General features: G+C 45.9%; 1 protein-coding gene across 1 annotated transcript; it reads left to right on the top strand.

The window, feature by feature from the left end:
- The first annotated feature begins 4,281 nt into the window (after window positions 1-4,281).
- On the top strand, window positions 4,282-8,772 carry FAM170A (family with sequence similarity 170 member A). The gene is made up of 4 exons (XM_077746310.1): window positions 4,282-4,533; window positions 6,468-6,608; window positions 7,641-8,409; window positions 8,715-8,772. Exons 1-4 carry the CDS (start codon window positions 4,464-4,466, stop codon window positions 8,719-8,721), a joined length of 987 nt encoding a protein of 328 aa, XP_077602436.1. The 5' UTR covers window positions 4,282-4,463; the 3' UTR covers window positions 8,722-8,772.
- Window positions 8,773-11,694: the final 2,922 nt, after the last annotated feature.

Here is an 11,694-nt window from a genome sequence, read left to right as displayed (position 1 = left end):
GATACTTCATGTTGCCATTTTTACAGCCACACCTACTTCCTTCTCACACTTACATACCCCTTAACCACTTAACTATTCACCCACTTTCCATTTCTTGTTTTGTCATCTCCAAACTGTTACGTAAATGGAGTCATCTAGTATTGTAACCTTTTGGGATTGGCTTTTTTCTCTCAGCATAGTTCTCTGGAGATTCATCCAAGTTCATTTCCTGTTTTATTGCTGAGTAGAATTCCATGGTATCGATGTATCACGGTTTATTTAAACATTCACCCACTGAAGGATATGTGAGTTGTTTCTAGTTTTTAGCTATTATGAATAAGCTGTTTTCAGTATCTAAGGATATGCTTTATGAACAACCTTCTCATTTCTCTGGGCTAAATGTCCAAGAGTGTAATTGTTGGGTCAGATGGTACTTATATGTTTAGTTTTTTGTTTTTTTTTTTAAGTGCCACATTCTTCTCCAGAGTGGCTGTCATTTCACATTCTCACCAGCTATGTTTGAGTGGTGGAGTTTCTTCACCTTCTTGCCAGAGTTTTGTCTCGTCACAATTTTTTATTTGAGCTTGTGTGATAGGTACGTAGGGGTGTCTGATTGTGGCCTTCGTTTGGATGTTCCTAATGACGAAAGACATTAGGCATCATTTCATGTGCTTATTTTCTATCTGCACATCCTCTTTACTCAAACAGCTCTTTTGTTTTTTGTCCATTTTCTAATCAGATTGTTACTTTTTAACTCCAAGTGTGAGAGCTCTTTACACGTTACCCATATTATGTCTGTCGGTTACATGGTTTGCAAATATTTTCTCCCAGCCTCTACCTTGTCTTTTCCTACTCTTAAAAGGACCTTTCACATAGCAAATGGTTTTAGCTTTCATGAAGCCTAGTTTATTTATTTTTCATCTTGTGGATCATCTCTCTCCTGGGTAATTGCAGTAGGACCAATAATACCTTTTTATTTTTAATTTTTAAAGTAGACGCCACACCCAATGTGGGGTTTGAACTTATGACCCTGAGATCTAGAGTTGCACTGACAGAGCCGTGCTGGCATCCCTAGATCCCCTGTTTTCTTGATTCTGCCCTTGCCTCTCAGTTGGCTATTGTTATCAGAGCAGAATGATTTTTCAAAAGTAATTGCTCACTCAAGATTTTTCATACTTCCCATGTCACTCAGAGTAAAAGCTGGTCTTGACTATAGCTTACTATCTGGTCCCTCATTACGTCTCTGGCCTCTTCTTTTACCACTCTCTGCGACTCTCGGTTCTGGTTACACTGGCTTCCTTTGTGATAGTCTATCAGGCCAAGCAACCCTTGATCCAGGACTCCAACCTCTTCTTTTTGTGTGGAAAATAGAACCTTAGCTCTAAACTTTCTTATTGCCCTCAGGTCTTACTGAAAAGGGATCTTTTTAGTAAAGACTTCCCATTTAAAATAGAAGTAACCCATTTCCTCTAGACCCAAACTCAGTTTGTTTTATTTTTCTTCATGCTATTTGTTGATATCTAACCTACTACATATTTGATGTTTTTGAAACGATGATCTGTCTTCTCTTCTAGAATTAAACTCCTTGGGAGAAAATTCTTTTGTCTGTTTTGTTCATAACTGTTCAACCGCAGGATGTAGAGAGCTTGGCACATAATTGAGACCCAATAAGCATTTACAGAATGAAGAAATGAAGGAATGAGTAAAACACGTCCCAGCCTAGCTCTGCCTTCCTGTGATAAAGCCCATTAGTCCCTGCATGGAGAATCTGTACTGGTACCATTGGAATCATCTTTTCTTTAGGGAAGAGCAGTTTGCTTCTTTCAGAAATTCTGGATCTAAGAAGCATGCCTTAAGAATCTTCCTTCTTCCAAATAAACAAAACCAGAAACAGACCTATAAATACAGAAAACAAATTGATGGCTGTTGGAGGGGAGGGGCAAAATGGGAGCAGTGGGAAAAGAAGGGAATTATCTTCCTTGGAATGAAGGGATTAGAACTCTTGATGAATTTTCAACTCCTAGTGAAGTAGCTATCATCAGTGGCTACTAATTCTATGTATTGAAAGGCTAATGGGATCATTATAGTGGAGGGGTTAACCCTACAGCATTGGAACCCACTGATCAATCTCAACACCGTTAAAAACAGGACAACCTTCTGTGTTTACTTTGTGATTTAATAGGAAGGCACACAACACCACTTATAAAATAATCCTGCAATAACAAGAAACTGAATTAAAGTCTAATTAATTCTCTAGCTCTAACTGCCTGTTTGGAAGGAAGTATGGATAGTAGAAGACCATCTTAAATGACATCACGAGAATACAACCAGCCACCTCCAAACAACAGAAAATACTACAGGATAAATGATTTAGTTTCTTCAACAAATAAATGCCCCCTAAAAGGTAGGAAGAGCTGTCACAGACTAAAAGACACATTGACTAGTTGCTATGTGTGGATCTTGATTTATATTTTGCTCTTTAAAAAATGTTTATTTGAGAGAGAGGGAGAGAGGGAGAGAGAGAGAGAGCGAGCATGTGTGCACAGCGCACAATTGTGGAGGGGCAGAGAGAGAGAATCCAAAGCAAGCTCCAGCATAGAGCTTGAACCCATGAACTATATCATAACCTGAGCAGAAATCAAGCATCAGATACTTAGCCAACTGAGCCACCCAGGTACCCCTGGATTTTTACTTTAATGAATGTGGTATAAAAAAAGATATTTGATAGGATTATGGGAATTGGAGTATGGCTTGGTTATAAAGTGATATAAAGAAATTGTGGTTAAATTTGTCGCATGAGATAATGATAGTGCTGGTTAAAAAACAACTTATCTATTGGCTATAAATACTCCTACATTTCGTGAGAGATGATATAATGTCTGAGATTTTCTTTGAAATACAGTACTCCCCTACCCCCATCCACTCCCCCAAACATCTAAACTAAAAGAATTGAACAAAAATCTCTATGTGTGTAGTGTGAGGAAGGGGGTGTGGTGGATGGGACAAGAATGATAGAATATTGATAATTGTTCATATTGGATGATGGGTCCATGGAACCACATCCCCGTCATATGATTTCTTATTGTTTGCTGGAAAACTTCTACCACAAAAGTTTTTTAAAAAGTCCTTTTTGCCCCTTCTTACCTAGGGATTCTCCAAGAAACAGGAAGTTTGAATCTCATCAGCAAAGGGGGTATTTGTCTTATTTTCACTCCCCCTGCTTGGAGACCATGATGCTCCACAGTGCCTTTCAGATTTGGACTCCCCTCTGTCCAGTGGGACTTCTGGGAGTTCACCTCATTCCTGCGCATCAGTATTCCCACTGGATGGTGGCCACTGCCCCAAAAGGAGGTGTCTCTCATTTTAGACTGGGATCAGAAGGATCCAGATGGGTTGCCGCTTATAACTGGTACACATTTCAGCCCACGAGCAGAGGTGTGCAAGAAATAGTATGAAATTGCTTTTGTAACTCCACTTAATTTGTATTTTAAGCCTTGATCCTGCTGATGTCCTGTTTGGATTTCTACCCATCCCTCTTTGGAAATCACAGAGAGCCACAGTCATGGGGGTTGAGGTGAGAGCATGGTTACTGTTCAGTGGGGTACAGACTTGTAGCTGAGAGGTCCATCCACTCGGTTACCATGTTTCCTTTAGGTTTGGTGACTCTTGTGCCATGGATGGGAAAGGTTGACTCTGCTCATATGCACAACACAGCCATCTGGTCTGAGAGTTTTTGCCGTATCTAACCCTTTAACCACACTTTAGAGATTCCTTCTCCTCCATGATCCACAGACCTCTCTGTGACGACCTAGATCTTACAAATCTAGTCAGAGAAGACAGCAAGTACATAATTACAAAGATCCTGCTTCTGTTAGGTTTCTGCTCAAGTATCCTCTCTTTTCTGTGGAGTTTGGGATTTTAGAAATAAAAACCAAGATGATGAGCAAGTTATTGCTGTTTTCAGCCCTGCGTGCCCTTCCTCTGGCCAGTGAACCCAGAATCTACTACCCACTTGAATGCAGAAGGGAAAGGGTAAAAAATAAAAAGAGAAAAGAAAAAAAATTCAACAAGAATAGATTCACATCTCAAAATATCCTATCACTCTTAAGAAGATGTGAGTTGAATTCACAGGAGAGGTTCCATTGGGAGAAAGGAATGGTTCTTGAAAATGGGGTCTGCGCATTTGTAAAGACCGTGTGAGATCATGGTCCCCAGAATGCTCTGACGTCATCAGTGAGGTCAGAGAACCCTGCTGTGGGCCTGGTGACCTTTGAACCTTAACAGCCCTGGGCTGCAGCGAGCACTGGGCAGTGCTGCTGGTTCTCTGGGCAGTCTGACATCCTCAGCCATTTAGGGGGCTTGACTATTTTTTTTTGTATTGGGCCATTTCATCGAATTTCCTGAGAGTCAAGAAGGGCCAACCAGCAGGGAAAAAGAAAAGCTGGGTGTTAGGTGTCTTCTAAGAAACTTCTGTAGCTGGTACTATGAAACAGCGACAAAAGAGGAAACATCTGGAAAATGAAGAGTCCCAGGAAACGGCCGAGCACGGAGGAGGTATGTGCTGGTCACCTCATCTGGGGCACAAAGGCTGCCACCAGCCTGGGTCTCCTCCAGGAAGGTGGGATGGAGAAGCTCGTGTAGGGAGGGAGAGACCTGGTAGCAGCCAGCAGATGCCTCTTGTTAGTCTTGAGGGTCCCCTGTGGTGTGAGATGGCACAGGAAGGCCAGGTGGCCCCCTAGAAGCCAGGGAGTCATTCCTACCAGTCTGAGGACTTCTCTCTTGGGGCTGTTCAGGCCTGGAGCTGTGATAGACTGGTACTGGCCCAGACTCAGCCCTGTGTTTTCTCTCTTATCCTCTTTATTTGATCTTCCTTTGGGGTCCCTGTGTGTGGGGTGTGAAGGGTTCTGATACAGATCAACCCATGGAAGAGGAAAGAGAAGTCTTGCTCAAAAGCATTTTGAGAAGTGACATGCCTGTGCAGAAGATGATCTAGGGATGGCATCAGACCGAAAGCATGGAGATCGTATTCCTTTAGCGGGAAGAATTTACCAGTTGATCAATGGGAGTTTGTGAATCTGCAGGTGTGGGCTTTCCTGAGGAGATGAGGGGAAGGGAGGGGTCATTCACAGACCACACCCAGATGGAGGGAGGTGAGAAATGTTGGCAGGGACCTTTAGGGAGCTCTGAGAGTCTCGGATTTACTTCCCAGGGTACATGGTGACTGCATGCAAACAAGTAGCTTGCCCTGAGAAAGTGGGTGATCGCATGCAGGAGGCGGGACAGAATGGAGCCCACCCCAGAGATCTAGCTGGAGCCTTCTGCCCCAAATTAGAGCCCATCAGCTCCCTCAAGGCCCAGGGTCCTGAAGAGTGTGGGATGAGCCCTGGGAATGGAGGCCTGGAAAGGAGGCGGATTTTGACACAGCAGCATCAAATAGGGATAGGACAGAGAAAGCAATGTTCTATGTTTATCATATGGCAAGATATGTTTGCCTTTGTGTGTGTGATGGGGCAGGGGGAGCAGTGGAGAGAAAGGGAAGAGTGTCCTTAGATGTGAAGTCTGTCTTGTAAGGTTCCTGTCACTCACCCATATACATTTTGGAACAGAACACACTTTCACATCTGCACACACACTACTTTGTTAAACCACACAGAGCACATAGGTATATATGCATATCACTTGTCTTCTGTGTTTACATACGATCCATGTATATCAAAGTCATCTCCTGTTACACCACACTCTGGAGTATGAGTAGGACTCTGGAGTATGAGAATGTCACAGATACTGTATGGTATGTACTTACACTAAAAATAAGCATGATCCAAATAGTGCATGGGAACACTCCCAAATAAAAATTATTTGCAGTTTACCTGAAATGCAAATTTAACTGGACATCCTCCACTGTTGTCTCCTAACTCTGGGAACCCTTGTATCCCTCACACCAGCTGACATATCATACCTTGACTATATGTCTGGTTAGTGTCTGTCTTCTACTACAATGTTCAGCATCCCCAGAGCCTAGAATAGTGCCTGATACATACTAGCTGAACACTGATGAAGAAATGAAGAAATGAATGATAGAACACATACAATAAATACAGACCATATTAGATAAATCAGGAAATGTGACATGTCGCACGATTCCCAAGTTGTGAACACATGCTACGCTCCAAACACTCCATGTGTTTCTACCCTGCTCACCATACCGTCCCCACGCGTGTGAAAGGTTTGGCTGATACACATTATTCTCACATGTCAGACATCCTGTTCACAGCTACTACTCAGGTCTGCACTTCTAAAAAGACAAAACAAAATAATTATTGATAGTAATTAAATGCAGGAGTATCCACTGGGGACCAGACAGTGACCCATGTGTATTTGCCACACCTGACACAGGTCAGATGCTCGGTTAATATTTGTTGGATGGATGAATGATGCCCACGCATGCCCCACCCACTGGATGTCTGAGGCTTTCCTATCTTTCTCAGGAGTCTCAAAGTCCCCTGAAGATGCCCCTCAGCTTGGATCACGTGGGGTGGCCAAAGGCTGGGACTCAGGGGTAGGGGAGGTGTCCTCTGCCTCTGAATACTTCTCCTGTGCTTCTTCTCCACGCAAGTTCATCCATGTCGGTAAGTGTTCAGGGCTCCTTGGATGTGGGGTCCCTCGGGTGAGGGGTTGGAGGTACACAGATCCAGGAGAAGCTGAGAAGAAATAAATCTAAGACAATCAGAAGTAATCAGGGCTCAGTGGAGGAACCTGGGAAGATGGTATAGCTGTTGAGAGAGCGTGGGTGTGAGCTTTGTGTGGGAGAGTGTGAGCCCTGGTGCAGTCATAGTGGGGAAGTTAAGAAGCAAGGGCCAGAAAGGTCCAGGCTCAAGCTGTGGGGCCGCGGGACAGGATTAAGCACCTTCAGAGGAGTTGTGAGGCTTTGCCTTTGTCCTTCCTTCCAGAGAAGGACGGAGCTCCTCATGACAGGCCTCTGGCCCTGGAGCAAGACCATACAGTTCAGAGCCCCACGCCTGATGTGCACAACTCACTCCACACACATCCCTTCTCAGCTTGCACATCCCAACTGCCATCTCCTCTACCACTGACCCCCTCTCACCCACACACCGATGGTGTCTGAAGCTCAAGCTCTGCTCATGGCACACGCAACCCACCACCATCCCACACGTTCTGCAACCCTTTGCCACCTGACTCCAGACCCCTGCATACAGATGCCCCTCCGGCCTCCCTACACACACGCAGAGCCCGTAGATGACACCAGATTCACCCCTGCCCCTGGAATATGAACATGAATGCCAAGCTGCTCACACCACAGCCCCTCTGCCTTCTACCACACTTCTTTTTTTTTTTTTTTAATTTTTTTTAATGTTTTATTTATTTCTTGGAGAGAGAGAGAGAGAGCGTGAGCAGGGGAGGGTCAGAGAGAGAGGGAATCACAGACTCCGAAACAGGCTCCAGGATCTGAGCTGGCAGTCAGCACAGAGCCCGACGCGGGGCTCGAACCCACGAACCGCGAGATCATGACCTAAGCGAAAGTCGGACGCTTAACCGACTAAGCCACCCAGGCGCCCCTACCACACGTCTTCACACTTGAAGCTCCCTCAGCTTCTGGCCGGCCCCATGCATGTTCTTATGTCTCTAATTTCCTTTCCCAGGACTCCGGAGAGTACATCGAGACAGTCCCCAGCCTAGATCACCCCTAGTCCAGGGTCAGGAGCGAGAGGAGACTGCTCCCCCCTCACACCATGTCTCCTTCTCGTCCCCTTCGTCCTATAAGACCTGTGTGTCCTCTCTGTGCAGAAACAAAGAGGAAAAGGGCATGAAAATATACTATATGCAGGTACAAATGCAAAAGGGTGTGGCTGTCTCCTGGGAGACAGAGGAGACCTCAGACTCGCTAGAGAAGCAGCCAAGGATGGAAGAGGTGACCCTTCCTGAGAACGTGCGGGTAGGTACCCCCCCCTCAGATGTGTCCACCCGAAACCTGCTGTCTGACAGCGAGCCCAGCGGGGAGGAGAAGGAGCATGACGAGCGGGCGGAGTCAGACAGCCGGCCAGGCTCGCCCGCGGCTGAGGAGAGACCCAGGGCCAAGACCCCCGACTGGCTGGTGACCATGGAGACCGGCTTCCGCTGCATGGCCTGCTGCCGGGTCTTCTCCACCTTGGAGATCCTCCAGGAGCACGTCCAGAACGGGATCAGGGAGGGCTTCAGCTGCTACCTGTTCCACCTCACCATGGCTCAGCTGACGGGCAGCGCCGCGTCCGAGGGCACCCAGGGGGAGGAGGACGATGAGAACGAGGAGGAGGGGAAGGAGAGGCCGGAGGAAAAGGAGGACGAGGAGCAGCCCGCACAGAAAAGCCCTGGCGTGAAGCGACCCTGGAGCCAGTGCCCAGGCTGCGCGTTTCATTCTCCAAAGGACAAGAAGTGAGCTGGGGCTGGGCGTGCCGAGGGCACAGCGCTTTCTCCACAAGACTGGTCTCTGCCATCCACTCATGTCTCCAGAACGGAGAGTGGGGGGCTTTGTCAGATCAAGGACACCTGAAGGGTGGCGGGCGGGTGACTGGGCCCCTTGCTTCTTGTCCAGGCATTTGATACAGTTATGACAGTCAGTGGGGATTTATCCTGAGCTTTTCAGCTCTTGCAGGAAGTCCTGCAAATGTCCAAGGGCTAACAGAGCACCTTTCCTCTTGAACCAAGAAGCGTCTTTCTCTGTTCTGGTTTCCACACAGCAACTGAGATTCATGAGCCAGAAGGTCCTGGAAGATGGTGTGGCCTTCTCTTGGGAGAAGTAAGTAAGGCCTGAGGTTGGCATAGTCTGAGCTGATGTCAGGGGGTCCCAGAGGAATCTAGGTGGAGGAATTACATGGCCTCACTAGGTTACCTGGTGGCTCTGCAGTGGCATCAGCTTGAGGTGTACTCAGTGTGTCCAGGGAATTGACCTCCATTTACTTAAACAAGAAAGTGAGAATTGAATGAAAATTTTTTTTAGTTTTTAAAAATTTATTTTGAAAGAGAGAGAGAGAGAGAGAGAGGGAGGTGGGAAGGGGGAGGGGGAGAGAGAGAGAGAGAAAGAATCTCAAGCAGCCTCCTTGCCATCAGCACAAAGCCTGATACGGGGCTTGAACTCACAAACCATGAGATCGTGACTTGAACAGAAACCAAGAGTGGGATGCTCAACTGACATAGCCACCCAGGTGCTCTGAGAAAGCGAGAATTTTGATTGGCAGTTATTTCACTGACCCCATGCCTGACCTGAGCTCTAAGAGCAAATACTGCCAGCAAATACAGCCCTTCTGGGCTGAGAGAGCTCAGTGCAACCTCAAGAGCTAGGAGTGGTCTGGAGAGAGGACATGGGGACCTAGCAGGACCAGAGGTATGAGGTGTGAGAGCATTCAGCTGGAGCCAGCATCTCACTCCGACCCACAGATGTAGCCCTTGGGGAGATAGCAGAGTGTGGAGGGGGAGAAACACAGAAGTGAGCCCCTAAGAGATCTGGGAATGTTCCAGAACCTTTCTTTTGCTGTAGTTGGTCTGGAAATAAAGTCATTGCGGTGTGTGTGGCTCTGAGCTTTAAGCCAAAGGTGAAGGGTCACTCTGGCTCAAAGAACTCACGTCTCTTCCTGTTCTGCCTCATTTGTTTAATCAATTCCAGGGAGAAGAAAGGACCCTGGGGTTAGTCACAGACAAAATGCCAATGATGTGAAGAAAGATGAAGGAACAGGCACTCACTCTAGCATCACATGAAAATATAAAGACCATATGTAATAAAGGCTGTTGTCCAAACCTTTCCTGGATATGTTCTTTAATTGAAGTTATCTGTCTGTCTGTCTGTCTACCTACCTACCTACCTACCTACCTACCTACCTACCTCTGTCCCTGTAGTGGCTTATGAACCAGGTTTCCTATAAGCACCAAGGACACCCACAGTCCTTTCCCAGCAGCAGCAGTACTGAAGCACTTGGGGTTGATTAGGCTTCTGTGTGACTGTCTTCACAAGACTGGATTCCACAAATGACACACTCCACTGGGTTCAGAAGAGGTTGCCGGTAAGTAGCAGGTGCTATAAAAACTGTCCCATGGGTCGTGTTTGAAAGCACTGTGAAGGCGATCTTCAGAGGGCTGCTGGCTGGTGTGCTTGTTTCCCCAGGTCTGGCCTGGATGAGAGACAATTAGTTGTGGCTTCACAAGGAAACACCAGGACAGAGGAGAAATGTCTGAGTTTTGAAGCTGTCCACGGAACAGGTTCCTCCTGCGTGGGTGAGACCTTGTCACAGTGCTCAGACGAAGCCATCTGACCACAATCAGTTGTGACTGCTGATTGATAGTTGTAGCAAAAGTTTAAGCCACATAAGATTGGCTCTGATATTTCCAGTTATGACATTAATATTTCCATTTCTAAATAAATCCTTCCTCTAGCCTCTCAAGTTTTTGACCTTTTCAACCTTGAACTTCATCTTCACACCACTGCTACCACCCCTGGGAACTAAGCACGTCTAGGAGGCGCTGAAGACTCATTTAGATGCATGAGGTTGTCCTTGGACTGAAGGTGAGGGGGGAATGATGTGTGTTTCTAATCTGAGTAGGGAGACAATGCTAGCCTTTAGAAAAGTGATGGAATTAGAAGGAAATAATTCAAAGTTCAGGGATTCTGTCCATTTAAGTAGGATAAGGTCTAATTCCAAAGTCCTATGGATTTTTTTTTTTTAGGAATATGAAAGGTGACTTCATGGGCCTTTTTGAATCAACCATGGTTTCTATGATCTGGTGTTGTCATTATTATTTCAATAATAATAATAAACATAAACAATATGAACTTTCTCACTGGTTTTATGTTTCTCAGCCTTTTAGTAGGGATATCATCAGCATATCCGCATCTCGTGCCTCAAGATGCTCTGTATCCCCTTTAACTGTCATTCTAAGAATTCAGAATTTGAGGCTTATCCTACCCTTCCATACTCAAACCACCGTCTGGGGGATTCCTCTTAGTTTCTGACAGTGTCTGTCTGCTCCGTAACTTCTGCCTTGTTCCTTTGTTCCTTGAGCCCACCAGGAACTTTATCTTTCGACACCCCCCCACCCCCCATCTTCTGGGGTCTACAACACTTCTTCTCCTTTCCTTGGAAGGTTTTTTTTGTTTTGTTTTGTTTTTTCACTTCTCTCTTCCACTGACTGTTTCAGACCCTGAGAGTTTATTTCACATAACTTGGTGGGATGTTGTTTACACAGTGAGAGTTCTGGTGCTATTCCTGCTCAGAGAGAGACTTCCCAGAAAGCACAGAGCAGAGTAACATAAGGGCCTGTGGGTAGGAGTCAGGTGCTGCAAGAAGCAGCTATTGCTAGGTGTGGAGAAACTTGTTGGAATTTTATATTTGTTAATCTTGTATCCACCTGTGTTACTGAACCTTTCTTATTCTTACTAGTTTGTCTGTGTGTTCTTCTGGGGTTCCTGGATAAATGATGAGGTTAAATGTAAATCAAATGTTCCGTGAGTAACCTGAGTTCATTATAATTCATTGGATAGACACTTTTTTAATGTTTACTTATTGGTTTTGAGAGAAATGACACAGGTCAGGGAGGAGCAGAGAGAGAGAGAATCGCAAGCAGGCTCTGCACTGTCAGCATAGAGCCCTATGTGGGGCTTGAACTCACAAACTGAGATAATGACCTGAGCTGAAGTTGGATGCTTAACTGACTGAGCCATGCAGGTAC

Source organism: Crocuta crocuta, unplaced genomic scaffold (assembly GCF_008692635.1).
Source record: "Crocuta crocuta isolate KB4526 unplaced genomic scaffold, BGI_CrCroc_1.0 scaffold218, whole genome shotgun sequence".
Lineage (NCBI taxonomy): Eukaryota > Metazoa > Chordata > Mammalia > Carnivora > Hyaenidae > Crocuta > Crocuta crocuta.
This window is presented reverse-complemented; position numbering and strand designations above follow the sequence as displayed.